The 26,369-nt window shown below is 44.6% G+C and overlaps 2 protein-coding genes across 5 annotated transcripts; both read right to left on the bottom strand.

The window, feature by feature from the left end:
- Window positions 1-850: 850 nt before the first annotated feature.
- On the bottom strand, window positions 851-7,249 carry nmt1a (N-myristoyltransferase 1a). Of its 2 annotated transcripts, none has more exons than XM_058050210.1 (12): window positions 7,092-7,249; window positions 5,378-5,483; window positions 5,153-5,297; window positions 4,942-5,060; window positions 4,470-4,561; window positions 4,212-4,328; window positions 3,939-4,109; window positions 3,749-3,857; window positions 3,510-3,680; window positions 2,594-2,758; window positions 2,351-2,488; window positions 851-1,693 (listed from the first exon to the last, which is right to left on the bottom strand). In XM_058050210.1, the coding sequence occupies exons 1-12, from the start codon at window positions 7,193-7,195 to the stop codon at window positions 1,673-1,675; spliced, it is 1,458 nt and encodes a 485-aa protein (XP_057906193.1). In that variant the 5' UTR covers window positions 7,196-7,249; the 3' UTR covers window positions 851-1,672. The 2 variants fall into 2 exon arrangements, with proteins under 2 accessions (XP_057906193.1, XP_057906194.1); XM_058050211.1 differs by having other exon boundaries at window positions 5,378-5,477; window positions 7,092-7,215.
- Window positions 7,250-7,647: 398 nt separating this feature from the next.
- plcd3a (phospholipase C, delta 3a) lies at window positions 7,648-26,211 on the bottom strand. Of its 3 annotated transcripts, none has more exons than XM_058049660.1 (17): window positions 24,486-26,211; window positions 24,250-24,406; window positions 22,670-23,284; window positions 17,095-17,262; window positions 14,623-14,851; window positions 13,763-13,892; window positions 13,246-13,471; window positions 12,401-12,602; window positions 12,182-12,326; window positions 11,663-11,815; window positions 11,194-11,346; window positions 9,929-10,079; window positions 9,707-9,823; window positions 9,306-9,484; window positions 8,833-8,968; window positions 8,527-8,676; window positions 7,648-8,445 (listed from the first exon to the last, which is right to left on the bottom strand). In XM_058049660.1, exons 3-17 carry the CDS (start codon window positions 22,761-22,763, stop codon window positions 8,309-8,311), a joined length of 2,370 nt encoding a protein of 789 aa, XP_057905643.1. In that variant the 5' UTR covers window positions 22,764-23,284; window positions 24,250-24,406; window positions 24,486-26,211; the 3' UTR covers window positions 7,648-8,308. The 3 variants fall into 3 exon arrangements, with proteins under 3 accessions (XP_057905643.1, XP_057905642.1, XP_057905644.1); XM_058049659.1 differs by having other exon boundaries at window positions 22,670-22,861; XM_058049661.1 differs by lacking the exon at window positions 22,670-23,284.
- Between the last annotated feature and the right edge of the window lie 158 nt (window positions 26,212-26,369).

Here is a 26,369-nt window from a genome sequence, read left to right as displayed (position 1 = left end):
GCCACCAATCAGCGTCAAGTATATTAATATATGACTTCACTCATTTATTGACAACATAAAAATCTAAAAAAAATCTCTATTAATATAATTTCGAACAAAATAAAACTAAATGTCCAACTATATCTAAGTGAAATATTGTTTGACATGTTTTATATGTAAAAATATAATAAAATTCACTTTTTGTCACAAAGCTATAACCTATAAGCATAATGGATTGCTGGGGGGTCCAAACAGTGCCTGACAAATCAAATAATGTGGGCACCCACTATGAGACTTTTGTTTGTACAATTTTCCCCCGAACCAATGAAAAACAAGCTGTAGGCCGCACTTTGGACCCCATTGACTTATTGTGTTGTTTAAGCAAGTAGTCTTATGCATGGGAAAAAGTGTAAGTAAGGACTTATGGCACACATATTAAAATGTTCATTGTTGTAGTTGGTACTTTTTTTAATAAATTACCTTCTTAGGTACATTAGTGAAATTGTTTTAAAGGTTTATTTTGTTTAAGTGTCCTCTAAAAAGAAGAAGAGGTAGAAAGAAACTTTTTTTTCCAATTTTATTTCTTGCTCCAAAATGTCACCTGACCTGCAGCTTCACATGCTGTTGCCATGTTGCTCATTGTCTTTACGATTGCAAAAAAAAAAAAAACGAAACCTGCTTCCCTGCTCCAAACTTTGACTCACCAAGCCTGCAAGGGTTCTACAGATGATAAAAACTGCATGTCATGCTACACACATCCTCGCTGGAAATGTAATGTCGCAACCAGCAGAAGCGTAAAGATGATTGCTTTGTATGATCAGTGGAGTTTGACTCATTAAGACTGACAAAGCAAAAAAAAAAAAAAAAGTCCTCATTTGTCCAGCAGATTTATTGGTAACAAAGGTCAGAGCCAGCGAGGACATTGCAATCATATCACGACGTATGGGATCCTTGCATTAGCGTACCCTTTTGCTTCCGTGCTGGACCCGCTGTGCTTTTTACTGATAAAGCCAGTCTCTCCAAGCAGTGTTAGAACAAAAGCTTCAATGAGAAAATAAACAAGACTTAAAGAGAGAATGAGAAAAGCCCTTATCTGCCATCTCTGCTCAGTCTTTAACCGTGAGACTAATCTTATCGTCTTATGTTATGACCACCTCATTATCAGCATTATTTCTTATCATTAGCTCTAAAACTCACAGACAAAATGTATCTTAATTGCAAAAAAAAAAGCACTCCAAAAGTAAAACAGCAGGTTTCTCATGTGCACGTGTTAGGGTAGAAGTTTGCAGTCACGCCGAGTTGATTTACATGCTTTTGTTGATGTTTTTATTACGCCAACGGTGAGAGTTTGGCATGCAGCCACACTTGCAAACTGCTTTTGTGTGTGTTTTGGTACAATCAGGACAGCTCTCAGATGCGTGTTTAGGCTGATGTAACCACCATGGCTTTAAGGTCCGTGTGAAGAAGGGAGGGGCGGGGGGGTAGAGCTGCCCCCTCCCTCCTCCCAGAGCTCCCTGCCTTGCAGCAATAGTGCAGGTCAAAGTTCAAAAAAGTCACCCAAAAAAAAAAAAACAGTAAAAATGGGCGGTAAGCTTCCTCTCTCTTGAAGCTCTTCACTCCATCAGTCAGGGGGGGGCGGGTGCGATGGTGCGGTCGCGTGGTCTGTTGGTAACACTCCGTCCTCGTTGGGCCGTCACTGCAGGACCAGCCCCACCTAGGGGGGGGCACAAACACCAGCGTCAACAAGTCAGAAGCTACAAACTGTGAACACGTCCTTCTCATGATGTGCAGAAGTGGACCACAACACGCACTGACTTTCAGGGAAGGTAGTTTGGTGTGAGTCCTGTTTTTTTTGTTTTTTTTTTACCTTCACCGCACTCCAACTGGATCTTCCTGAGCCCATGCAGCCCCTCTCAACAAAATCAGCTAAACCGCATACAAGTGGACTGTTTTTTCCATTATTGTTTTTCTGTACACATTATAAAAACTGTCTGGTGGCATTCCAAATAAATGACATGAACCAGTTTCATTATCTACCACCACATATCTTCAGTTATGAGGTCCTCACTGTGGTATTTATTTCTCCTTTCTCAGACTTACGTTTGCGTGAAGCCATGTGAAAAAGGACACTTCTGCATTCCCAAATGATTGAGTACATACAGTACACTCCCCAAAGACATACAACCTGTTCCACACAAACGTATGACGTAAGGGTTGGCATGAAAATAGTCAGCAGTCAACGCATGACTCGAGGAATCACTTGAAAATGTATTTTACTTTTGGTCAATACTAGTAATGGAAAAGTTGTCTGATTAATCAATTTGGTGGACGGTGAGCAATGTTAACAACTACGCATATTTTTACAGCGTACCTTTTCTGAGCCCATGCTGGGACACTTCCAATTGTAAAGATAATACTGTAGATTGCCATCGCCGATGCCGAACTTCAGCTTCTCCAAGAATGTCTTGTTTTCCATCAGGTCCAGTGCATTGAAGACGTCAAACCCTTTCTGGAAGACAGAGCGAGAGAAAGAAGGAAAGAGCGAGGGAGGTCACTTATCTCCCTGATAGAGCAGAATATGAATATGGACACAAGGGTTCCAGGGGTGACGTACCGATTTGGCCAGTATGAGGGCGTCGGACATCAGGTCGAGAAGTGGGGTGGTGGTGTGCACGTTGTAGAAGGAGTAGGCGGCTTTTAGACTGCGGTGCACAGGGTGGTTCATGATGGTGGAGGGCAGCGTGTAGAAACTCAGGAAGTCTGTCACTTTTCCATCATTCTGGCAAAAAAAAAATGACAACCACGATCAGCACTGACAGTATATAACTACTATATACACACTTTTTAAGTTAACTAATGCGGTTATTACTATTACCCTACAATTGCAGGCGCATCTCAATAAATAAAAACAGTTGAATTCAATTGATGTTTGGTGTAAACAGAGCTCGCCGTAATGCAACAGTGTACGTTTAGAAGTATGACGGATGCATGTCAGACTGGTTTTCCTATATCCCAATGAAGTGACACACATCATACAGTATAGGAAAGATGACAGGCAGATGGCTTTTCTCTTTTAAATGCAATGCAGTCGACCCGCATTACAGTCCGGGTACTACAAAAGCTATTTCCTCAAAGCTAACATGTGATGTCTGAGCGTGATTGCGTAGCATGCCAACTACATTAGGTAATGCGAGTATAAATGTGACAATAGGGATGTTATTTCATGTCTACATGGCTCTAACAATTAAAAAAAAAACATTTATAGAGTGTCATAAAGAGGTTTCTTTGTGGCAGTGTGCTGTAGAAAGCTCTACTGTCGATGACATCATCATCTCATTTGCTAATTGTCTTTTAAGGGACGCCATGGGAAACAAAATGTGAGCATAAAACATGAAAAGCAAAACAAATATTAGCAACACAAATCTTTTCTTATTTTTTTATATAATGTCTGAAACATGTAGCCGCCTGTGAGCGCATTTTAGAGGGGAATTTTAGTGTCATGTCGCCTGCCTCGTGACAGGCAAGTTTACCTCCACCAGGTATGTGTCGATGATGTTCTCCTGGGGCAGCAGCCAGTGGGCCACCTCCTCTTGGTTCATGGCAGGAACCAGATTGAAGTGGCTCAGATACTCGCGTAAGAGGCGGTGGACGGCGGGCACGTCCTTCTTGGTCATCGGCCGCAGACCTGAAGTCTTCGGGGCCTGGAGGAGGAAGACTGCGGTGAAGCCCGTCGGGACAGCGAGAGTGTCGTGTGCGGCGACCAACATACCTCGGGGAGACGGTACAACTTCATGGTGCGCTGCATAGTCATGTTCCTGCTCAGGTGGGAGAACTTCACCTCGATCAGTTTGCGTGGGTTCAGAGAGCGATGCCAGTACCTGCGCTCACACACAAACGGCACAGCTTCTAACAAGGCACGTTGCCAACTGGGTGTGTGCCCCCTCTTTGTCAAGGCCCACCTGCACGTGCCCACGGGTTTAGGCAGAACCACGCCGGCCGTGTAGACAGCCTGGAAGATGCCCTGCAGGTTGACCCGTCTTGTGATCTCTCGGATCAGGACCGGAGCGACTCGCTTGGCTCGAAGCTTCTTGTGAACGCACAGGAAGTTGATCTCCACCATCTTCTTCTCTCTTAAATAAAAAAACAAACAAAAAAAACAGTATTTAGAAATAATGCTTGAAGTGTCCCCTTGGGTTCAGTATCAAAATGTTAATTAAAAGAGAGGCGAGTACATGTCATAGATGCGGATGTTGGCGGGGATGGCACTAATGAAGCCCACCAGTTTCTGGTTGGAGTTCACCCTCACACCACAATGCCACTGGGGCAGCCAGCCGGGGGGCCGCAAAGCCCTGACGGGGGGAAAAAAATAATGCTTTAAAAAAAAAAATCACATACACTGACATCCCCTTATGATGGATAAGTAAAGTATAGCGTTAAATGACAGCAAAATGTCTTCTTTGGAGTCAAACATCAAGCAGGAAGACATTTACCAGAGAAGGAAGTCTGGTGAGTAGTCAAATCGAAACATGTTGTCATCATCTTCCACGTAGTTCTCATTGAGGAGGGTGTAGAGCTCCTTTAGCTGGTTCGAAAAAGAAAACAATAATATTTTAATTCAATGACATTAGATTGAGTGTGGAAAGATGCCATGAAAAACAAACGAATTGGGGACAATAAAAAGGCAGCTTAATTGGTCACAGTAGGTCATTGCAATCAGACACGATGCAACTACGCCCCCTGGTGGCTATAACCTTGCCATTACCACGCCATTCTATTCATTTTTGAAGACTTTATGTGGGAAAAGTACAGCACTTCCAAACAACTGAATTGTTTGCATTGAGATAAGTCATTCCACATCCACCTCTAACAACTCTTTCCTGATGGTGCGGTGTTAAGTGGCATGAAAAATAAGATTGTTTTTTTGTCATCATCGCCAGCAATAGTGTAGGCATGTCCTCTAACCACAGCGGCGTTGCCCAAGTCGAGGGTGTCCCAGCTGAAGCCCTGAGGGAGGCTGTAAGGCTCCTCCCGGATGTTGTCCTTGTCGGGCTCGATGGAGCCATGTGATGTCACCGTCTCGCCTGAAGGGAGAAACAAAACAAAAACAAACACAGCCATATAGCGGTTAATGGTGTCCCACCGGAGTAGACCAAAACGAGGTGGCGGTATTTACCCAGCTTTGGCACTGGCTGAGTGTCCCAGAACTGGTAACTCCTCCGAGTGGCCTCCTCCATGGTCTTGGCGGGACCTTGGCCCACGGAGAAGAGCTCGATGGCCTTTTGGATCTCCTGTAGCTTGTCGGCGGGCAGGGAATTTACCTGAGAAGATGGTGGACATTCACGTCAAATGGCAGCAAGGCCATGCAATTCTACTTTGATGTTTTGGGATGGAGTCTTGCCTTGGCGAGAGGATCTTGAGACACTTCTGTGGGGCCGCTTTTCTTCTTCTTCTTCTGCTTTCTTTTCTTCTTCTTGGTGCCGCCGTCGTCACCCTGACCCCTGTCACTGACACAAAACATTACTTTCTTTTTTTTTTAGTTCTATAGTGCATAAAGTATTTAGGGCACATCATTTCTGCATATTTTTAAAATCCATAAAATACAATGGCTGTTTACATATGAGCTGAACACTGTTTTTTTCTTTTCCTTCCCCTTACTGTATCAAAATTGGGCTGCACGGTGGTCTAGTGGTTCAGCAATCGGGAGACCAGGAAGATCTAGGTTTCAATCATTGTGCGCACACACTATGTGGAAACAAAAGCTAGCGATACAAATTACACAGCACAGCCCCATCCTACCTCAGGTCCAGTTTAAATCACTTTAGCCCCCCCCCCGCCAGCCCTAACACAGCTAGTGTCATAACCTCCTCATTCACCCACCCTCCAATCCAGCCATCCTTCTGGGCCGCAGACTAACAGAGGATAATCTCATTATTGTCCGAGGCCGAGCGCCGGCCAGCCCGTATTTGTGACACCAGCCCAGATGGCGTGTCACATGACCTTTGCGAGCGGCGGGGGGTGGGGTCATAGTGTATATGGACTCATGTATGTATGGATGGATGGATGTACAAAAGGCGGGGAGTGTTTGACAATAGACAAAACACAGTTTGTTCCACAGGCTTCCACTTAGCAGAAAAGAGTTACAAATGTTCTTTGTGCTCGACCTCGCTTGGAAAGACCATCATCACATGGTCATGTTAAAAAAACATTAATGCAATTCCAAGATTGGATCTCATCAAGGGAGCGGTTTATAACACAGAATCCAAAACGCTTTAAAAAGTTGAAGTGAGCTCATAGTTAAATGTGAATAAATCACCCCAAAAATGAAACATTTTGCCTCTTCCATGAGCAGGACACGCCTTAACATTTGCTTTGAAGTGTCACCATTTCGGGACTATTAACAAAAAGTCAACACGGGTCCCCTTTAAAGCGTGTTGTGTGTGTTCGGTTCCGAAATTGGACCTTTTGAGGAACATCTACAATTAGTGATCAAAAGGGGATTGTTAAAACCATTAATGACCCACTTGTGATACTCTACCTGCGTCAGACATCTTAAACTGCACACAAAGCAACTTGTTTCACTGTTATTTCTGCTTCTTTGTGCATATAGATTTAACCTGAGACAATGGAGGTTTTGACAGCTATGTTAGCTTGCATGCTAATTAGCAAAATGTCAACGGGATTGGAGTCAACTGTGCGAGTTGAGACACAATAATACGTCAACGGGAGGTTATTTTTTTTTGTTTCGTTTAAGCAGCAACTAAAGTCAAAGCTGTGTAGTTGGTCTGTGGGATTTCAATGTGTTCATGTGGATTTGTTTCTTCTTAGCTTTGTTTACGGCTTTCCAACAGCCCCCACTACGCCTTGCTAAGCGTCGCAGCACTTGCAGGGTGACGTTAAACTCCGCCCAAATGACCCCTCTGAACCAATCGCAGCACAGAACACTAGAGCAAACACATCCCCCGGCCAATGGCGTTGTCAAAAGTGGGCGGGACATCACCCACATTCGGCTAGCCCTCTCGACCAGCTCGCCGTGGCCAGCATGTACTCGCCTTTTTGTCGTACGTCCCCGAGACAATTATTTCAGCGCCACCACTGCTGCCACGTCTTCTTACCCATCGTCAAGGTGGTGCTCTTCATTTTCACAGTCGCTGCAGTGTCCGTGGTCTTCTACGTCTTCTTTCTCCGGCAATGGTGCTGTCTCATTCTCATCCGCCATCTTCAACCAGGAAGTGAGTTGCCAGCGCGTGTCCTAAAGGCCTTTAAACGTCCCTCGCTGTGATTGGTCAGCGTTCGGTGACGTCACAATTTGACTTCACTGTCAGCATCATCGCGATAAATGTGGTTTTTTACATGTTAAATGGAAAATATACCACAAAATAATATCTATGGAAGATATTTTATCGATTTTTATTCATTAGCAAGTTGATTAACGTGACACAAAACTTGTTTTGTTGATGTGTAAAGAGAGCCTTGAAAATAGCAACATGTTTTTGTGCTTCATATTTGTTACTTGGATCAACAAAACTAGCACAGTTTAAACAATGAATTTTGTTTGAACTTTGGTTCATTTGTTATTGGAAAAACATATATATTATAACAACTCTTATCTTTTGGGAAATCCTTGAGTGTGGCTGTGCAGAAATGAGATGCAGATGATATACACCAAAATGTATTAATAAAACTTTATTGGCACTTGCTGGAGGACAATGGGGAATTGCATTACAAAGTAAGGACAACCGGCACTAACAAGTGCTTTGTTATAAAACACATTAAGAATAAACACAGAGGATTATCCAACATTATTAATGACTTTGAGTTGATCGATGTATAATAAAACAGTATTGTGTTATGTAATTAGTTACAATAAATAAACCACTGCATAAAACTAAACATATGTTAACAACTGGTAATACTGCAAGATTTAAATTAAGAACTCCTTCAGTAATGTGCAACACTTCATTTTATAGGGACGATTTAACAATTCACCAGAAAGACCAGCCAATGAATTAGCAATATTTTGGCAACACAAGAGGACAAGAAAGGTTTGTCAGCAACAAATAAAAGTCAGACATTGACTCATCTGGTAAGCTTATGTGAAATGTAGCATGTAGAGGACGAGTAAACATTTGTCTTGGGAGATAATACTGCTTATTAAGTTCAAGTTGTGGAGGTAAAAATGTTCGAGAGACATAAAAAGTGCCAAAGTACAATAAGAGAAATTCAATCAAACTAATTTTTTTTTGTCCTTCATATCTTCCTAGATTGCAGTTAGTGCCGTCGTGTTAATCGGTGATAATGTTAGTCGGTGAGTTGACGCTTCCGATGGAAGTCACACTTTCAGAGAAGTCGTACTGTCAGACACATTTTTGATGGGAACTCCTTTGCGTGCCACCTTGACGTGGATGAAGAGCGTGGCTGGGGACAGCCTAGACCCGTCCCCCTTCAGCAAGTGGACGTGTCTGTAACCTGAGATGATAAAAAAAGAGCATTAGACAACGTTCCCAGTGTTTGATATGGAAGGAACGTGCGGCGGTTGCTTGCCAGCACCTGTGCGCAGGCTCGTGAACGGTAAGGTGTACTGTCCCACAAAGTCGTTTTTGGCCGTGTGGTCGTGGTCCTCGACCATGAAGCGCACCAAGGCCAGCTCGGGGACCTGCAGCTGGAAGCTGAGCGTGCAGTCCCAGCGTGGGTTGAAACCTACAGCGTGTACACAAGAGCTGTGATGAATATAACAGGTGTTTTTTTTATAACAGTCATCATCAGCCACCCGCACCACACTGTTGCATACTCATATCACCTAAGAAGAGAAATCAATCAGTTTGACACATTATTAGTGCATTCTTTTTAAAATACCGTTGTTGTCAATGCGGTGGGTTTTGTCTCGGGTGTTATCGATGCCCACCCCGTGGATTTCCACCCACACCTGCGGGTCCACGATGGAGCTTGCCTTGTTCGTATTGATTTTTGGAAGCTGCTGCGCTGATATTACCTGAAATAAATACATACATAAAGACTCAAAACACTGTTTCCAGACATGGACAATTTAAGTACACAGTACAAAAGCCATACTAGCTTTTTATTTTCTAACTTGGGTATGGTCTGGAATGTTTGAAAGGGAGTAGGTAGCACCGCATTTCCATATCTATGATTTTTACTGACAAAATGATGCTAAACATTATCAGCATTATGAGTAATTCATAAAAATTGTGAACACTTCTCAGTAATCCCAAGCCAGAAGATAGAAACAAGTTCCAAAACGCAATGGCGTCGATGAAAAATCACTGTTTCTAAGACAGCCGATGATGTACAATCAGTTAGCCAGTTACTCGTATAGTCAGCTGGGTGGGGATGTGGCCGGGGCCGCCGCCCGTGTTCTCCGGGTTGAAGTCGGACTCCCTGCTGCACAGGAAGCCGGGCTTCAGCACGTAGCCGCAGCGGCCGTTGGGCAGGAAGCGTCCCTGGTTCAGGTCCATCTGCTCGCCGGGGGTCTGAAAGTTTAAAGCCACTGTGCGCATACACACACACACACACACACACACACACACACAGTCACGTGATTAGCATGTCCTCACACAAATGGCAAAAAGAGGCTTTGTCACATGAAATAGAATGAAGTCAATGAATGCGATGCTGTTGAAAGCAGCACCACTTGAAGATATATTTGTTTTTTTCAATGAATGGCCTTGATTTACAGCAACCAGAAGAGCATCTGAATTGGAGCACTAACCCATCTGGCAGCCTCCGTTCCACATTTCCTGGGGATCATAGTTGGATGACTGCAGTCGCTGGCCGGAGGGGTAGATCCGGCTCAGCTGCCTGCTGTTGTGTCTTACAAAAAGCTTGCCTGCAAATGAAAAGATGTACGATGAAGGAGGAGGAGGGGTGAAAATGCACGTTGAAGACTCCACTCCAAGCCCACTGTAGCGGTCAGATGTGGTCGCTTGCATACCCGAGTCTTTGATGAGCTTGAGGGCGTCGTTCTCCGAGAAGGAGGACATTTCTTCGGGTGGTTTTTCGCACACGTTGCCAAAACCGCAGAAAGGGACGCTGCGGCAGTAGACCACCAGCTCAGATAGCTCCACGCTCAGCTTGGAGCAGGCCTGGAAGAAGAACGCATTTACTGATTACAATTTTTAGGATGACATAATCACGCGGCACGGTGGTCTAGTGGTTAGCGCGCAGCATCTCTGTGTGGAGTTTGCATGTTCTCCCCGTGCATGCGTGGGTTTTCTCCGGGTACTCCGGTTTCCTCCCACATTCCAAAAACATGCTAGGTTAATTAGCCACTCCAAATTGTCCATAGGTATGAATGTGAGTGTGAATGGTTGTTTGTCTATATGTGCCCTGTGATTGGCTGGCCACCAGTCCAGGGTGTACCCCGCCTTACGCCCGAAGACAGCTGGGATAGGCTCCAGCACCCCCCGCGACCCTCGTGAGGAAAAGCGGTAGAAAATGAATGAATGAATGAATGAATGACATAATCACTTTTTACAACCATATCTGAGGAGATTCTCATGTTTTTTAAAAATGTTAAATAGGATTTTAAATGTTAATTATGCAGCCAAATACTCTAATCCAGATTTGACCCCCCAAAAATGTATTTTTGGTACAATAATCTAGACTCATTGCAAGGTCATTTAGGCTGAAGTGGTGCATTGACCCACCATATCCAGCAGATGGCGCTGCAGCTACAACAGTTGGGGTGGAACAATATGAAAAATCCATTGTATGAATACCGTCATGCCCAAGTCGGCCTAAGCCATCTTGGATATAAATAAAATAGGCTAAAGTCCCACATTGGCATTGACAGCGTACTTCCTGGTGGCTGTTGCCTCATCAATGTAATGGAGACCAGTGTACAATACTACTCTACTGCCGCTGTTTATTGTTAAGGAGAGACTCACGATGCATTTAGATCACTTTATGACCAAGCAGAGAACATTCACACAGGAGCTGCTGTCGGACACTCTCTAACCTGCTGCTAGCAGGCCAAATATTGTATTACACTTCATATCATTTAGCAATTTTTATGCTTGAAAATGCTTAATTTAGGTCATGGGTACATACAATTTGCTTTTCATGAATAATAGACCATATTCAACCACAAAACAGCAATCATTAATGAATTAACTTGCTGCTAATTAATTAATTAACTAAACTGCTGATAAAGTGAGAGTGTATAATGAAAAAGCGAGACTGTCCCTGTGACCTGACCTTGGCTGGGTCCTTCTTGGGCGTGTTCTTGTTGTTGCTCGCCTGCTCGTCTTCAGAGCTGGAAGAGAAGCTGCCGTAGCTGCCATTCTTGGCCAGCTGGCCCAGGTGAGGGATCTGCTTCTTCCCTTTGACCAGGATACGTCCCCGTAAATCCTGTGGGAGAGCATAATTAGGGGACGACAAAGTACCGCAGATTTCTGCTTTAAATTGAAAAGATATTTTTTTTAATGGTGACTTCAATAGAAAGCGGTTTGATGGCGCCTTCTTCAGGGGAAAACAGAGTATTGCAGCTAAAAATCCAGCAGAGGGCGCCGTATCACAAAATAATTCACTCAATATATTCCAAAACAAGATGCTACAACATGTACATATACTGTAGCTTAATGAAAAAAATATGAATTTAAAATGCAATTAATAACTGTGAGCGGCAAAATGGCATCTTTTTATGGGCGTGTTCTTTATGTGGTACCTCAGGCGACGGCAGATCCTTGAGAGTCTGGCCACCGAGGGGCTTGGTGAGCAGTTTGCTTCCCAGGATGTTGTGAAGGTGTTTGGCCATGACCACCTGCTGCTCCACGGAACAATGGTTCTCCACGGACAGGATCAGAGGGTACGGGGACGCCTGTGGGGAAGAAGAATGGAGAAATCACACCCCTTCATGTACTTTTTGGAGTTGCCGCAGGCAAACGTTGAGGGTTGTTTCCATTCAGTGGTTGTTCATGTCACAGTACAATCTTCACACGCTTTCTCCAACATGGATTTCCATGCATCTGTTCCACCTACAAGCTATGGTAAACTACATATTTACATGTAGTATGTACATTTTAATGCCATTCTAACAGCAATATGCGTCCCTAGAGCCTGTTGATACCGCCTCTGACCCACGCAGAGCTAGATTATTCTGCCCCGTGTTTCCACGATATGTTCGGGCTTCGCTACACATCTCAAAATAAAGCCAGGAGCTCTGTAGAAAGATGGCGCTTCCCACCTTGAAGGCGTATTGGGCAATGGTCTCAATGACCTCCTTGAAAGGCACTTTGGAGGTGAGCGTGTGGCCGTGGTATATGACCGGTTCGCCTTTGTCGCCATCCCAGCAGTCCAGCTCCACACAGCGACAGCCTTGATTCAAAGCCCTGACACACACACACACACACACAGAATATTGTAGTCAAAATCATAATTTCTAAGATTGTGCTGATAAAAGTACCGGATGTAGGGCTCGGTACTGCTGGCGCTGGTGACTTGGTCTTTGGTGAGGTAGGTGTTGTGGGACGAGGAGATGAAGTAGTGCGCCAGGGGGCGCCTCATGTCCTGGTAGACTCTGGCGTGGTCGGGGTTGAAGATGTCATTCTCCCCCGAGAGCATGTACATGGTGAAACCGTTCTGGGTCATGAACTGGTTCCTCTGAGCTGAAAAAGAACAAGAAAAAAGCAACTTCATGCTGTGCAGAGATGTTAAATAGACGCCCACCCCACCCCGGTGGGAGTCGGCAGGCAAAGGGACGTGACAAGGTTCATAACTAGTGAGAAGTCAGACCAGGAAAGGTGATGGTCGGGCAAACACAAGGTTGCCAAGGGATACCGCTGCTTGCTGCTGGACTATTCCAGTAGAACATGATCACAGCGGTTGTTCAAGTCTTCCTTTAGGTCAGTGGTGAGTGGATCTTCAGTCACTATGACCAAAAGCGGGTGCGGGAACGTAATCCTTTGGGCTCAGCTCCCTCTTCGCCATAACAGACCGATAATAGTCTGTTGCACCAATCCCCCCTCTCCATCTGGCGTTCTATCTTTTCCTATTCACACACGTAGCAGCGCTGTGCTGATGTCATGTGATCGAACATAAAAATGAAAGGCAGCTAAAGTTGTGCTTGCTTGACTGGGTTTTACGTCACATGACTCCATGTGTGGATAGTCGCACTTTGATGTCGCTGTCACGGAAATAAGCTTGTTTAGTCATGATGCTATGCCTCGCTGAAGCTTCGCTATGCTGGGAAGTAGGATTAATTAGCAAAATGTGGTAGGTTCTTCCTATACGAGTGCATGTTGGACCCACCCCAGTCGTTGAGCTCGTAGGTGAGTATGAGACTCTGAGCGTGGGACAAGGACGCGTCCTCGCCCTGGTCGCCGAGGAAGTCACGCAGTTCGGCGGTGGAGAGCACGCAGCCGTTGCTGGAGTAGTGGCGGAAGACGGCGTCCAGCTCGGGTCGGCGTAGAAGCTCCCTGCAGAACTCCTCGATCTCGTTGTGGTCAAGGCGGCTGTCCCCGGATCGGTCGCATCTCTGTGAGAAAGAAAGAGAGAAGATTTGGAAGAAAACCAAAGTCAACACTCGCACACCGGACAAGGTAGGGCGCAAATATGCGAGGGAGTGCTCTCGATTCCCTGCGGGGAAAGCATCTCTGTAAGAATTCACCCCAGCTGTGCATGTGTACATCTCTCTCTCAGGAGAGGCATAGTGCACATTCCGTCAGGAACACCAACAGCTGCATGAAAGAACCGAGGAACAGCGCAAGACAAATAACCAGCTTATGATTGATTGCATATTGGGAAGCATAGATGAACGGCGGCTAACCTTGAAGAGAGAGCGAGCGTACTGCTCACTCAGGTCGATGTTGATCATCTGGAGCAGACGCTTGACTTCGTCGTAGCTCATCTTGCCGTCCTGGTTCTGATCCGCTCGCCGCAGGTAGCCGCGGATCCAAGTGTGGAGGATTAAGGAAGAAAAAGCACCGAAGAGGAGACAATGTAGCTTCTTGTTGTCGGACCTTCAGTGGGGTCTTTGCTAACCTTTCCTGTCCTCCATGACAGCTAACCAATTTTTTAAATGATGTGCCGATGCTAATGTGTCCCTGGAGCCCCAATTTTAAGACAAGAGGCTCAGTTTTTGTTAAAAAAAAAAAAAAAATCAGGCAGGCTTCGCTACACATCTTAAAACGCAGCCCTATACCAGCTATCCATCAGTGAGTTACAAACGTAGCAGTTGGAAGTATGCAAACCTAGCTTAACCTAGTTGATGTTAAAATGTGAGTGTAACGTTAGCACATGTAGCTATGCTAGCGCTATGCTAACGTCTGTGTCCTCCTGTCCGATTCCCTGATGTTACTTTGTTGTATGTGACCTATGGCATCTATTACAGAGTTAGCGGAACAATGCTAAAATACAAAATAATACAGCTCATTAGCATAAAAGCTAGAGACAGACATACTAAAATGGTAGAACTTCCCAGTAGGACTTACTATAAATGTCAGCATCAATGTAAAACTGGAAAATTAAAATTCAAGACTGGATCATAGTGTCCATATGTCTGTAATATGAGATTCTAATTATTTATGACACTCTATTAAGACGGAACTTTATCCACCATGTTTGCCGTGCTGTTGACGTCGCCATAGCGATGCTATCGCAGTCACACTCGTATCATCATCAGGATATTGGTCCAGCTTCTCCTTCTGAGTCATGTTGGCCACGCGCTCCTTCAAGGTGCGCAGCCCGCGCACCCACCGCTGCGCTTCATCCTCGCACGGGCACAGCAGGTCCAGACTCTTCCTGGCACCCCGGAAAACCACGGTGAAGCAGCGGTTGTCCGGCAACGACCCGGACAGACGCCTCAGCGCCTCCGACTGGCAGCCCTCGCGCACGCACTCCACCTCGGTCACCGCAACTGGCGACGGAGACAGAAAAGACATTTGGGAAATAAAATCAAAATAATGTGACAAGATTCTGGAATTAGTTCTGGCTTTGTTAATAATAATAATAATTTATAATATAATATAATTATTTAAGTATAATAATTTAATATTAATATTTTAATATTAATATAGTATATATATTACATTCATTCGTTCATTCATTTTCTACCGCTTATCCTCACGAGGGTCGCGGGGGGTGCTGGGCGAGAGGCGGGATCTACACCCTGGACTGGTGGCCAGCCAATCACAGGGCACATATAGACAAACAACCATTCACACTCACATTCATACCTATGGACAATTTGGAGTCGCTAATTAACCTAGCATGTTTTTGGAATGTGGGAGGAAACCGGAGTACCCGGAGAAAACCCATGCATATATATTACATATATATTATAATATATTAATAATTGAATATTAATATTTATTATAAATAATAAATAATTTTTTATCCGTGGCGGCACGGCGGTCGAGTGGTTAGCGCGCAGACATCACAGCTAGGAGACCAGGGTTCAATTCCACCCTCGGCCATCTCTGTGTGGAGTTTGCATGTTCTCCCCGTGCATGCGTGGGTTTTCTCCGGGTACTCCGGTTTCCTCCCACATTCCAAAAACATGCTAGGTTAATTAATTAGCGACTCCAAATTGTCCATAGGTATGAATGTGAGTGTGAATGGTTGTTTGTCTATGTGTGCCCTGTGATTGGCTGGCGACCGGTCCGGGGTGTGCCCCGCCTCTCGCCCGCGGACAGCTGGGATGGGCTCCGGCACCCCCCGCGACCCTTGTGAGGAAAAAGCGGTAAAAAATGAATGAATGAATGAATTTTTTATCCATTTGCAAAGTCCTTGGTCCTTGATGTTGGACCCGCTGGTGTTTGTCCCGCAGCAAAATCGCTTTTTGCACTCTGCCTTGGAAGCATACAATTCTCCAAAATGTCTTGCTCAAAGGAAGAACGAAGTCCCTCATCCAACCTCTGCCCCAACACTCACCATCCCTTAGTGCTTCTGCAAGGCTGTGGTGGAACTTGACAGGAGCTTGTCAGTGGGCTGATAATAGCATCACTCTCTCCCCTGAGGCAATGGAATCTTTTCAAAATAAGCCCGCATTCAGTCTTCAGTGCTTTTTGCCATAGATATGGCAAAATTGGCACGCATGTGTGCGCCTATGTGTGTGTGTGTGTGTGTGTGTGTGATAGTAGAGGTGTCACATTGAACCGCAGCGCTGAAATGCGGACATCAGTCACATCACACCGAGCTGAATATGCGCTCATGATAGGAAAGTATTTGGATGGACGTACGTGGCCATTTAAGGACTTTAATTCCTCCATCCATCTTAATTCTTCATCTTGTATGCTTCCATTATTATACGGACGCTTTCGGGTGGACTTTTTTTCTGCCCCTCTTCCCTCCATGTTTGCTCGGTATGTCATATACTGTATATGCGCCGCAACTTGAACACTCTATTTCTGGCCGCACAATCAAGAGGGCCTTCATCTCCAGCCAAATAAGATTGTGTGGCTAGGATCCACAGACTGGAATGCATCATTGTAGACAACCACAATGTACGCTCCAATTCTTTATAATACTGTATATGTGAATGCATGATTAAAGTAATACGGTTTTGACTAATGTTGCATTTCAAAGACTAATGTTATTGGTTCCTCAAAATGGAAGCAATATGATGCACGGCGGTCTAGTAGTAAGCGCGCAGACCTCACAGCTACGAGACCAGGGTTCGATTCCACCCTCGGCCATCTCTGTGTGGAGTTAATGCATGCGTGGGTTAATTGGCGACTCCAAATTGTCCATAGGTATGAATGTGAGTGTGAATGGTTGTTTGTCTATATGTGCCCTGTGATTGGCTGGCCACCAGTCCAGGGTGTACCCCGCCTCTCGCCCGAAGATGGCTGGGATAGGCTCCAGCACGGTAGAAAGCGGTAGAAAATGAATGAATGCATGATTTTTGGTCCATGCGTACAAACACCAAATATTAAAGTGACCGTGGGTCGGTTCACTGGCTCCCTTCAGGCAAAGCCCCTTCCCCCCGATCTGATGTCGCTTGGGTTTCCTCCACCTCTCATTGTCGTCCAGCTATTCTCACGCATGAGCACTTTCCGTTCTCCCATTTCCGGCCCACTTCCTGCCTCTTTTAACAACGCTACAGTCAACCACCGTTAAGCCCTCCTGACCCGCCCTCGGGTTCCGCGGTCTGCTTACACGTCTGGCGGGCCTTGGCCTTGCGGGAGCTTTTGGTCGACTCGCACCACACGGTGAGCCCGTCCTCCAGCAGACGCAGATTTCGGCTTTTCTGCCACCTCGGGGAACGCACTTTGACCATGTTGGAGCCCTGCATCATGACGCGGACGTCCTCGTTGTCCAGCAGCCCTGAGACACACACACAGACACAGACACAGACAAGGACGTTTTAGTGGAAGTGGGCGTCATCCAGACTTTGGGGTTTGGTGATAGGCTATTTGCAGTGAGTGTGCTTCCTGTTTTCAATGTTTGCACAGGAGTCCACTCTAAATATCTCATACCAAAAAGCCAGAAACTGATATAAAGAACTTTTTGTGCAGGTTTTTATAGAGTTTTAGTATGGAAGCAAAGTGCCCAGTGCCACTTAGCAAGGCTTTTTTGAAAGTTGTGTTAAAAAATAAGTCTTTTTTTCACAGATACACAACACACATCTCCAAAAAAGACAATTACTCTCGCCCTCCAGGCCCGCCATTACCAGAAAATGCAACAAACACATGCACCACAGTGGAGAAAGCCATGTGTAAATCAATGGCTATTATATGTAGATTTATTCTCCTCCAGCGGGACAGGCGCCGTCCAACGGACATGAGGAAAAAAAAGAGGGGGCTGAGTTAACATTTAAAAATGGGGAAAAGTTGCCAACGTCTCCTCAGTGAATGGAAATGTAATCAAGGATGAGGTGGAAGCCACAAAAACAAAAGGCAAAAAAACAAAGTGTAATAGTTAGCTTTGCTAATAAAGCACAATGAAGCTACTTCAAAGGGGTGTCCAAAGTGAAACCCGGGGGACATTTGTGTGCCGCAGCTTGTTTCTTAATGGCTCGCAGCATTTTTTTTGTTATTAAATGAAAAATGGCATCCTTAGAGTGATTAGGGCCACAATTAAAAGTGGAAAACGAAAGTAAAGTTACATGTGAGACATTTTTTACTACCCCCCCCCCAAAAAAAATCACAATAAGTATTATTTTTAATTGTAAATTGAAAAACCTTCTTTACTGTTACATGTAGTGTAAAAAATGCATTAGCCTATTTAGTATTATGTATAGTATAAACTATTTGGTAAACATTCATTATCAAAATAATTAACTAGAAATGTAAATTAAAGGTTAACATTTAATTCTAAAAGTAAAAAAAAATGAAGATAGACATATTTGCCAGCTTTTGCATATAATTCATTAATTCATTTTCTACCGCTTTTTCCTCACGAGGGTCGCGGGGGGTGCTGGAGCCTATTCCAGCTGTCTTCGGGCGAGAGGCGGGGTACACCCTGGACTGGTCGCCAGCCAATCACAGGGCACATATAGACAAACAACCATTCACACTCACATTCATACCTATGGACAATTTGGAGTCGCCAATTAACCTAGCATGTTTTTGGAATGTGGGAGGAAACCGGAGTACCCGGAGAAAACCCACGCATGCACGGGGAGAACATGCAAACTCCACACAGAGATGCCCAAGGGTGGAATTGAACCCTGGTCTCCTAGCTGTGAGGTCTGCGCGCTAACCACTAGACCGCCGTTTGGCATATAATAAAAATAAAAATTTAATATGTGGGTAATGAAGTACAAAGTGAAGAACATTTTGTGGTCTGTGGTTTGGACACCCGTGCTGTACTCCCAGGTTCACCAGTTTGACAGATGATTTCTCATGAGCAACGCAACCAAAGCGGCTGGTGGACCAGCATCCTGTTCAGCCTTGGAGGCTGGAATGTCATGTGCCCAGTAATCGTAGTCTCTGCGGATAAGCGTTTAAGTTTGCAACTGAGCTTTTGAGCATGACTGGCCTTTGTTATCTGATTTTGGGTGTTGGAACTAAATAAAAAGTGTTTACCCAGCAGCAGGTCTCATTCCAAAGGTTCAAAACTTGACCGTGCCAACATGGCGCAATCCTCGACCTTTTGTATCATTTTTGTGTCCACCTGCGGTGCTTTTTGTCAGAAAAAGTGGAGTTTTACAGTGGATGCGTTTAAGGAGGGTGCTCGGCTATGCATCGCTGGCATGAATGGGAGTGCTGACAAAGGCCGAGTCTTTCCAAAAGCTCTCCCATGTCACATTACTCCTCTGGCTGGGTCTCCGCGGCGCACCTTGGCAGATTTGTCTAGCTGGAATACTGGCACCCTTGCACATTCTGATGCTTTAATTACACAACCCACTGAAACAACAAGCTCTTCTCCTCCGGTGTACCGCCGCTATCAAACTGTGTGCAGCCATGGCTTTCTTTCCCCCCACCCACCCACCGTTGAACACAAAGAACTCCCCCTTACCGGGCCCTCTGTCCATAACAAGCCTGTTTTTTTCCCAAGCTGTTACCACATGCAAGGCATTCCCACAAGCGGAGCACAAGGACCGCATTAACTTGCAGGTCATTGACCACACCGAGCGACCCAAACTGCTTTTTCAACCCACTGCTGCAACTTTTATGTTGGTTCGGTACGGAATATATCACTGAAACACCTTCTGATGCGTGCTTCTTGAAAACGCAGGAGTCGAACTAAAGGGCTTTTTTTTCATGCTCGGCTGCAGAAAATCTCCATCAGACGCTCGAAAGGGCTGCATGCCGGCTGGCTAGCAACCGCGCGGCTCTGGTCCAAAATGCCAAGTGAATCCCAAGCACAGCCGTCAGTCGGGAGGGAGTAGGGAGGTGGGGAGGGGGGCATAAAAAAACAAAATAACACCCGGCCTTGAGTGCTCCACGCACATAGCAGCTCATGTTTCTCTCAGGATAACAAGTGCCACCAGAGCCGGCGTACGAAGGATGGGATGTAAATATAGACAAATTAAAGGTGTCGCTGATACTGCGGCCGTGTCACTCAGACCCCGGTCGGCCCGCTCTGTCTGGTCAGATGGTAAAAAGTAGGGCAGCTGTCCGCGTAGCTTAAGTCCGGTCTGGAAGACAGCCGGCAGAGGAAGTCTTAGCGATGACTGTTTTATTCGAGGTCTTACAAACTATTTTAAATAAGCCTAAACGTTGCCACAATAATGTATTAGCATTGATAGCTGGAATTAACACCGTTAGAGTAAGCCCGACTGGGAACGAGCAGTAGCTTTAATGCTAATGAGCTGTGGTTGTCTATGTACTTTATCCATTTTTTTCATATATTCTACGTAGCAGATGCCATATATCACATACAACAATGTAACAATAAGGAGCATGGGACAGGACGACATGAACATTAGCGAAAGTGCTAATATTACACTGACATTTTTACAGCGACATAATGCACGGTTAGCCTATTCGCTGAAAAACAAGAAATACAAACAAATTTATGGCGGTTCATTAATTTGAGAAGTGAATTTATATTATATTATATTTATATTGTTGTAGTTAAAGTGTGAATAACCGGTACAGCCTTCTAAATAGGTTTTTTAACATTATTAGAGCCCTCTAGACATGAAATAACACCCCTATAGTCACCTTTATACTTGTATTACCCAATATAGTAGAGAAAATAAACAAAGTTGCGTTCCAGACGTGTCGAGGACAGAAAATGAAGTCTTGGGGTTTCAAAGTCGAGTGTATTATTATTATTACGATTATTATGTTGTTATTTTAGTGCCTGTTGTGAGATCTTTCAAAGCCGCGATAAAAGCCGGTTGTTCCGGCGATCAAGTCTGGTGCTTGTGTGTCTCACACAACATTACGGTGAGTGACCAGTGTAGTATAGTGCACAGAATCAAGTAATATACAAACGTATATACAAACATATTACATTTTAATGCTTGAAAATGCTTAATTTAACCATGAAATTCCAACCACAAAGTGGCCAGGGATGACTGTCATCAAACTTACAGCTCCTAAGTCTGTAGCTGACTGGCGGATAACTGGGTGAGTAGCCAATTTTTTTTTTCTTTAAGTGGGCGTGTACATCTAGCAAGAGGCGCTATGTCCACAAAGAAGGACGTTTCTCCTTCACAACGCCACAAATAACTTCAAAAGCCAGCTTTTGTGTTGCTTTTTTTTTGCTCAATGAGAGCTTTTGCTCACATTTGGTTGCTCATAAACAAGCATTACCATCATTTGAAAGTCACTTTTGCATTCTGGGGAAGATTTATGTTGAAACGTCTACGCCGTTGAGAGTGAGTCAACGTGACCTCACGACCGACTTGAGTAATTATTACGGGAGATTTAAGCAGTCATTCCAATCGGATCACAGCTTGAAAGGGGGTGTGTCCACTCGCCTGAAAATAATGCAAAAACAAAGTCAACGCAATACGCTCTAATAAGCCAGAAGAAACATGGTGTCGTTAGATTGTAAATGAATGACTCAATTATTTTTTTGGACGCAAGAAGCACTGAGCTCACAGAGCAACAAACCGCAACGGATGCCGTTTGTGTCAACACGGAGCGTATGCTGGCAAGGCGGCTGTTCTCTAAATTAAACAATACTCACAAAAGCAACCCACAAACAACCCCCCAGGCCTGTGCACTTAAAGGCATGTGTGTAATCAAAATTAAATTGACATTTAGGGAGCAGTTTGACGCCGCAGTGCAATGAAAGAGAATCACTTGTAGCTGAAAGAGGAAACATCTGCCTTTAAACAACCTTTGGTTCTTATATAATCATAATAATAATAATAATAATCATAGTATTAATAGTAATCACGATGTGTGACATTTGTCAAAAGTCAATATTTAGCTGTGGTGGTTAGGATAAAATTCAATAAAAACATTTAAGTCTGTCATCACGAGACTCGCATGCTACACCTCCCCAGCAGGGGTGCGCCAAGGAAAAGGAAAGCCGTCATCATGGAAGTGAAAATAATAATAATCATAAAAAGCCCAAAGAGTGGACACACACACCAACCACCACTAAAGTTAAAAATGACTGAATGCTAACAAATGCTAGCTAGGTCATGGATTCTGTGTGCTGTCACAAGAGGAGGAGTTTATCCTTTATTTCCGGACTTCATTTTTTTTTTATGTATTTGATGTCCACTGTTAATAAAGCTTTTTATCATGACCACAGTTTGACCCCGGAACAGATGATACTTATTTCCGTTTCATAACTGTGTAAAATGACCCTGACTTGATAAAAATATGTGAACATCCAGCAACCCCCCCAGGGGGTCCTGGCAGATGCTACTGCTCAGCAGGTGTCTATTTTGGGTGGGTCGGTGTACTGTACCGTACTTTCCTGGGGTGTGTGTGTGTGTGAGCATTGAAAAACATGACCCCCTCCACCTTTTAAGCTAATCTACACCCACGGTCCATTATAGTGCTCATTACCTGGCAGCTAATTGAGTAAGAGCTCATTTAGTGTGTGTGTGTGTGTGTGTGTATGTGTGTGTGTGTGTGTTACATAAGCCCCCAGAAGTTGTGTTGTCACTACATTTAAATAACTGTATACATAATAAGCATAAAATAAGTGATGTCATGGCAAACTTAAAAGTCCACAGTCCGCTTGCAAATATGCAAAAAAGTATCGTCTACAAGTTCTGAGTAAATTAGGTCACAAATGAACGGTTTGCAAAAATGATGGTAGAAATCCACTGGATAGAGTACTTAGTGCAAGGCAGGCTCGAATGTGATCTTACCGAGTCTCCGAATGGGATCCATGGTCTTCTCGGCCACTTTGGGTCTTTGCTCCCTCGGGGAGGGCGCCGCTGACTTCCCGCTGCTGGCCAACATGATGGCGCGTAATAAGATCAGCAAGCCGAGACGCTCGACTCGTGCCTGCCCCGGGGAAGCGAGTCTCTGCCGCTGCCAGGTGTCCCTCTCACCGCGGACTGCCCCGGAAAGACGCCCGGACACCGTAAAGGAGGAGCAGGAGTAGTGAGGAGTCGTTCGCGAACGATCCGGCTCTTTGAAGTGAATGATTGAGTTGAGTTCGGTTCTTTAGAGTGAGCGAGCCTTTTCTGTTAATGTAAGTGACTGGCCAAAACGTGTGGTCCGGTATGTGATTTATGGCTCTTTGAAAAGAACCGGATCTTAAGGAGCCGTCGTTTTCAATCAAGGCAACACTCACAGTTATGAGATTTGCATTGGAATCCCTGAAAGGTACACATCCCACAAATATATAAGGGAGACGGGATGGAGGAGGAGGGAGGACTCCTTCTTTTCGTCCACATGCACAGCAAGTCCCTCCCAGTTGCCTCTGTGCGTAATTTGACCCCCCCGAAGCAGGAGCACACTTTGGGCTGCTTGTCCGCCTGCACTAACACAGCAACCTGACGCTCTTCATGTCAACACGGCCCAGACCTTGCTTTTGTTATTTTTAAACAATCTCCCCCCATATATAGAGCTCATATCGCCATAAAGACTATTCACATTTGTCTGGCATTCATATTATAAACGTGACTACACAAAAACACAACAAATTCCTTCATAAAATGTTATTTTCTCCACTGTATAATTGACTCCTATGCTGTTTTCACAACTAACCTCATTTTAATTAATGCAGTACATCCATCTGATCAGCAGGGGTCGACAAAACCACATCAAAGCTGCAACTGTCACCATTGGAAATGATCATGTTTGTCATATGGTGGCTGGTAATCAAACACCATAAACCAAACGCAACCGGAAATACTAAAATTTGAATATCAGAACTCACATAAACCTTGTAGGATCAAAACATACGCAAAAGAAATATTCTGCAAATGCCAAAAACACACACACACAAACCGCAGAGAGATATGCTGCAGGTTCAGACACCAAAAGTGAAGTTTGCCAGGCTACCAGGTCAGCTAGACCTGAGGGACGTCTGCCATGGTGCAAATATTGTATATCTGTATTACATGTATGCCAGCATTTTTAATTATTTTGAATATAATCCATAGGGGGTCATTGTAATTATCCATTAATACACACATTAAACCTAAATATAGATAAAATGTGTAGTTTGCATGGCTTTAGCTTGTGTTTTTTTGTGGAAACACACTGTGTTTTAAGGTAAACAAGGCAATTCCCATGTTATGTAGGCCTAAATGTTAGAAACTGTAACCACAATAACAAACACATTGCTGAAATAATACGTCAATACACCCAAAGTGAACCCTAAAGGGATGTATTTTGTATCGGATGTCAATAGTGTGCAGGTAAGTCCTATGCGATTTGCACTGCAGTTTAGGTGGGCTCCATTCTGTGGTGTCACTTCACATGAAACAAATCTCACCTTGAATTTGCAGTATGAAAGCAAGCCGTCCTTGTGTTTGTGGTGTGATGATGGGGGGCTGGGGAGTCATCTTTTTTTTTTTTTTTGCAGAGAGTGTGGCCACAGCGAGCGAGGTTCTCTTTTCTTCAGCTGTGAGGAGTCTATTCCACTGATGCACCTGAGGGAGAAAACAAGACACATTTCTCTTCAGGGAGGCTGGGTCACAGTAAATAAACACACAACACTCCATTGCTTACCAATCACTAGGAAAGCAGCGCCTCTCTATGGTCGGTTGTGGTTACTGCCACTGCTGCTACAACAATGCATGAAGTCAAATCCATCTTGTATGGACAGATAGATGTGTAGGCACACTGTGGATCCAAACATGTAATGTGCTGCATGAAAAATAAGCTGTAGGGCAATCTTGCGTGCAATGAAATGGAAGTCTCATGATGGAGATAGGCTGCAGGAGGTGGAGGAGGAGAAAATCCCACAAAGTCTAAAATGCAACGCGCAAAGATGATGATTCTAATGTGCCCTTGCAGCCCTAATCCCCTGTGAAACATACACTCATAGAAACTCTACTGTGTCCGCCACTGAATTAGGCGCAGCGAGGCCTTTCAACAATATCTATCTTTCATCTTCTCCTCCATTGCTGCACCCACGTTTTCAGATTAAGTCATGTTTGCTAATCCGCACAAGCTGTGTGATCTGTGCAGGAGGAGCTGCTTCGCCCGCTTGGCTTCCTTGCAACCGATACTCCATTTCCAAAAGACACCTTGGTATGTTTGGCAATCTGGGCAGCCATTAGGTTCCATATTAACTGGTGGAAGCCATCAAGCAGGCACATTTCTTCCTCAGAGGAGAAGTCCCAGCTCTATTTACCAGGCCTGAAACTCTCTTGGTGGAAACAGTAGGCCTGTGTTTGCAGCCGTACTACTACTACTACTACTACTACTAGTCACTACTAGCCAGTCACTGTGCACAACTATAAATAAATACATGCATGCAGTTAAAAATGGGATCACTGTAAACAACCATTTGCTATTTTATGACACAGTTCTCACATCTAATTAAACATGAAATCCATTCGGAGGCTATTGCACATGAGGAGTTCCGTGTGGCTTGTAAAACTAGTTTGCTAGTCCTCATTAAACTAAACAACCCTACTTAAACGGAAGACTGGGCGATGGCTAATTCCTGAAGCAAACTGGGCGTTCGAGTGCTAATGTGTCGGTTTAATACTCACAACAACTGCTTTGTAGTAAGATGGCGTATTATAAAGCAGAGTACCTAAGCTCGATGAGACGTAATGTGATAAAGTGTGACAAATTAAACAGTATGTAATAGCGCGGAACTCCCAACAGGGAAGTAGCGCACTCCAGCAAATACACCAGACCCCTGTGTTATTAATCGCTATGGCCTAGTGTGGCCAAAAGTGACGCTTATTGAGTGTTATCTGCTTCCTTCTTGCGTTGTTTAATCTATAATGTTAAACAGTGGAGAAATGTTTGTCAAAAGCTAAACTGTGGCAGACTCTTTATTGAACATTGTATTGTTTCGCGTCGAAGGAACTAGCTTAGCATTAGCCAATGTCCGCTTCATTCACGGCGTCAGCAATGGCGTTATTTTGCCCACAGTACCCTCCCCGTTTGCTAGAATGGCCGATCACTTATCACGCAACCGTTTATAAACAATAGTTTTCAAGTGTATTTGGGTGCTGGAAATGACTTAATTTGTGACGCATTGTATGCTCGCTTTGCTAGCCAACGTTAGCAAAAGCTAGCTTATCCTTAGCGTGTTCCACATGAGTGTCAACACCACAGCACTGCACTGCAGAGTAAAGGGCGCTCGCAGAAAGCCTCTCGACGCTTCAAAGTGGCTCCGATGAGACGTTTGGAGGGCGATGGAGCAAATCTGAGCCACACTTCTAAAAAAAAACAACCAGGCAAGACTTGGTGCTGTGCTCGGCTCGGAGGCTTTACTGCGTTTGCCGTTTGTTTACGCTGATTCCACACTTCCGCCAGCCCCTGCCCACCCCACCCCGGGACGTATCGTTCCGCACGCGGCCAAAAAATACTCATCAAAGTCTTTATTGCTCGCATTCATTTGCGTACGACGAATGTCCTTGCAGTTAAATT

Source organism: Doryrhamphus excisus, chromosome 15 (assembly GCF_030265055.1).
Source record: "Doryrhamphus excisus isolate RoL2022-K1 chromosome 15, RoL_Dexc_1.0, whole genome shotgun sequence".
Taxonomy (NCBI): Eukaryota; Metazoa; Chordata; class Actinopteri; order Syngnathiformes; family Syngnathidae; genus Doryrhamphus; species Doryrhamphus excisus.
This window is presented reverse-complemented; position numbering and strand designations above follow the sequence as displayed.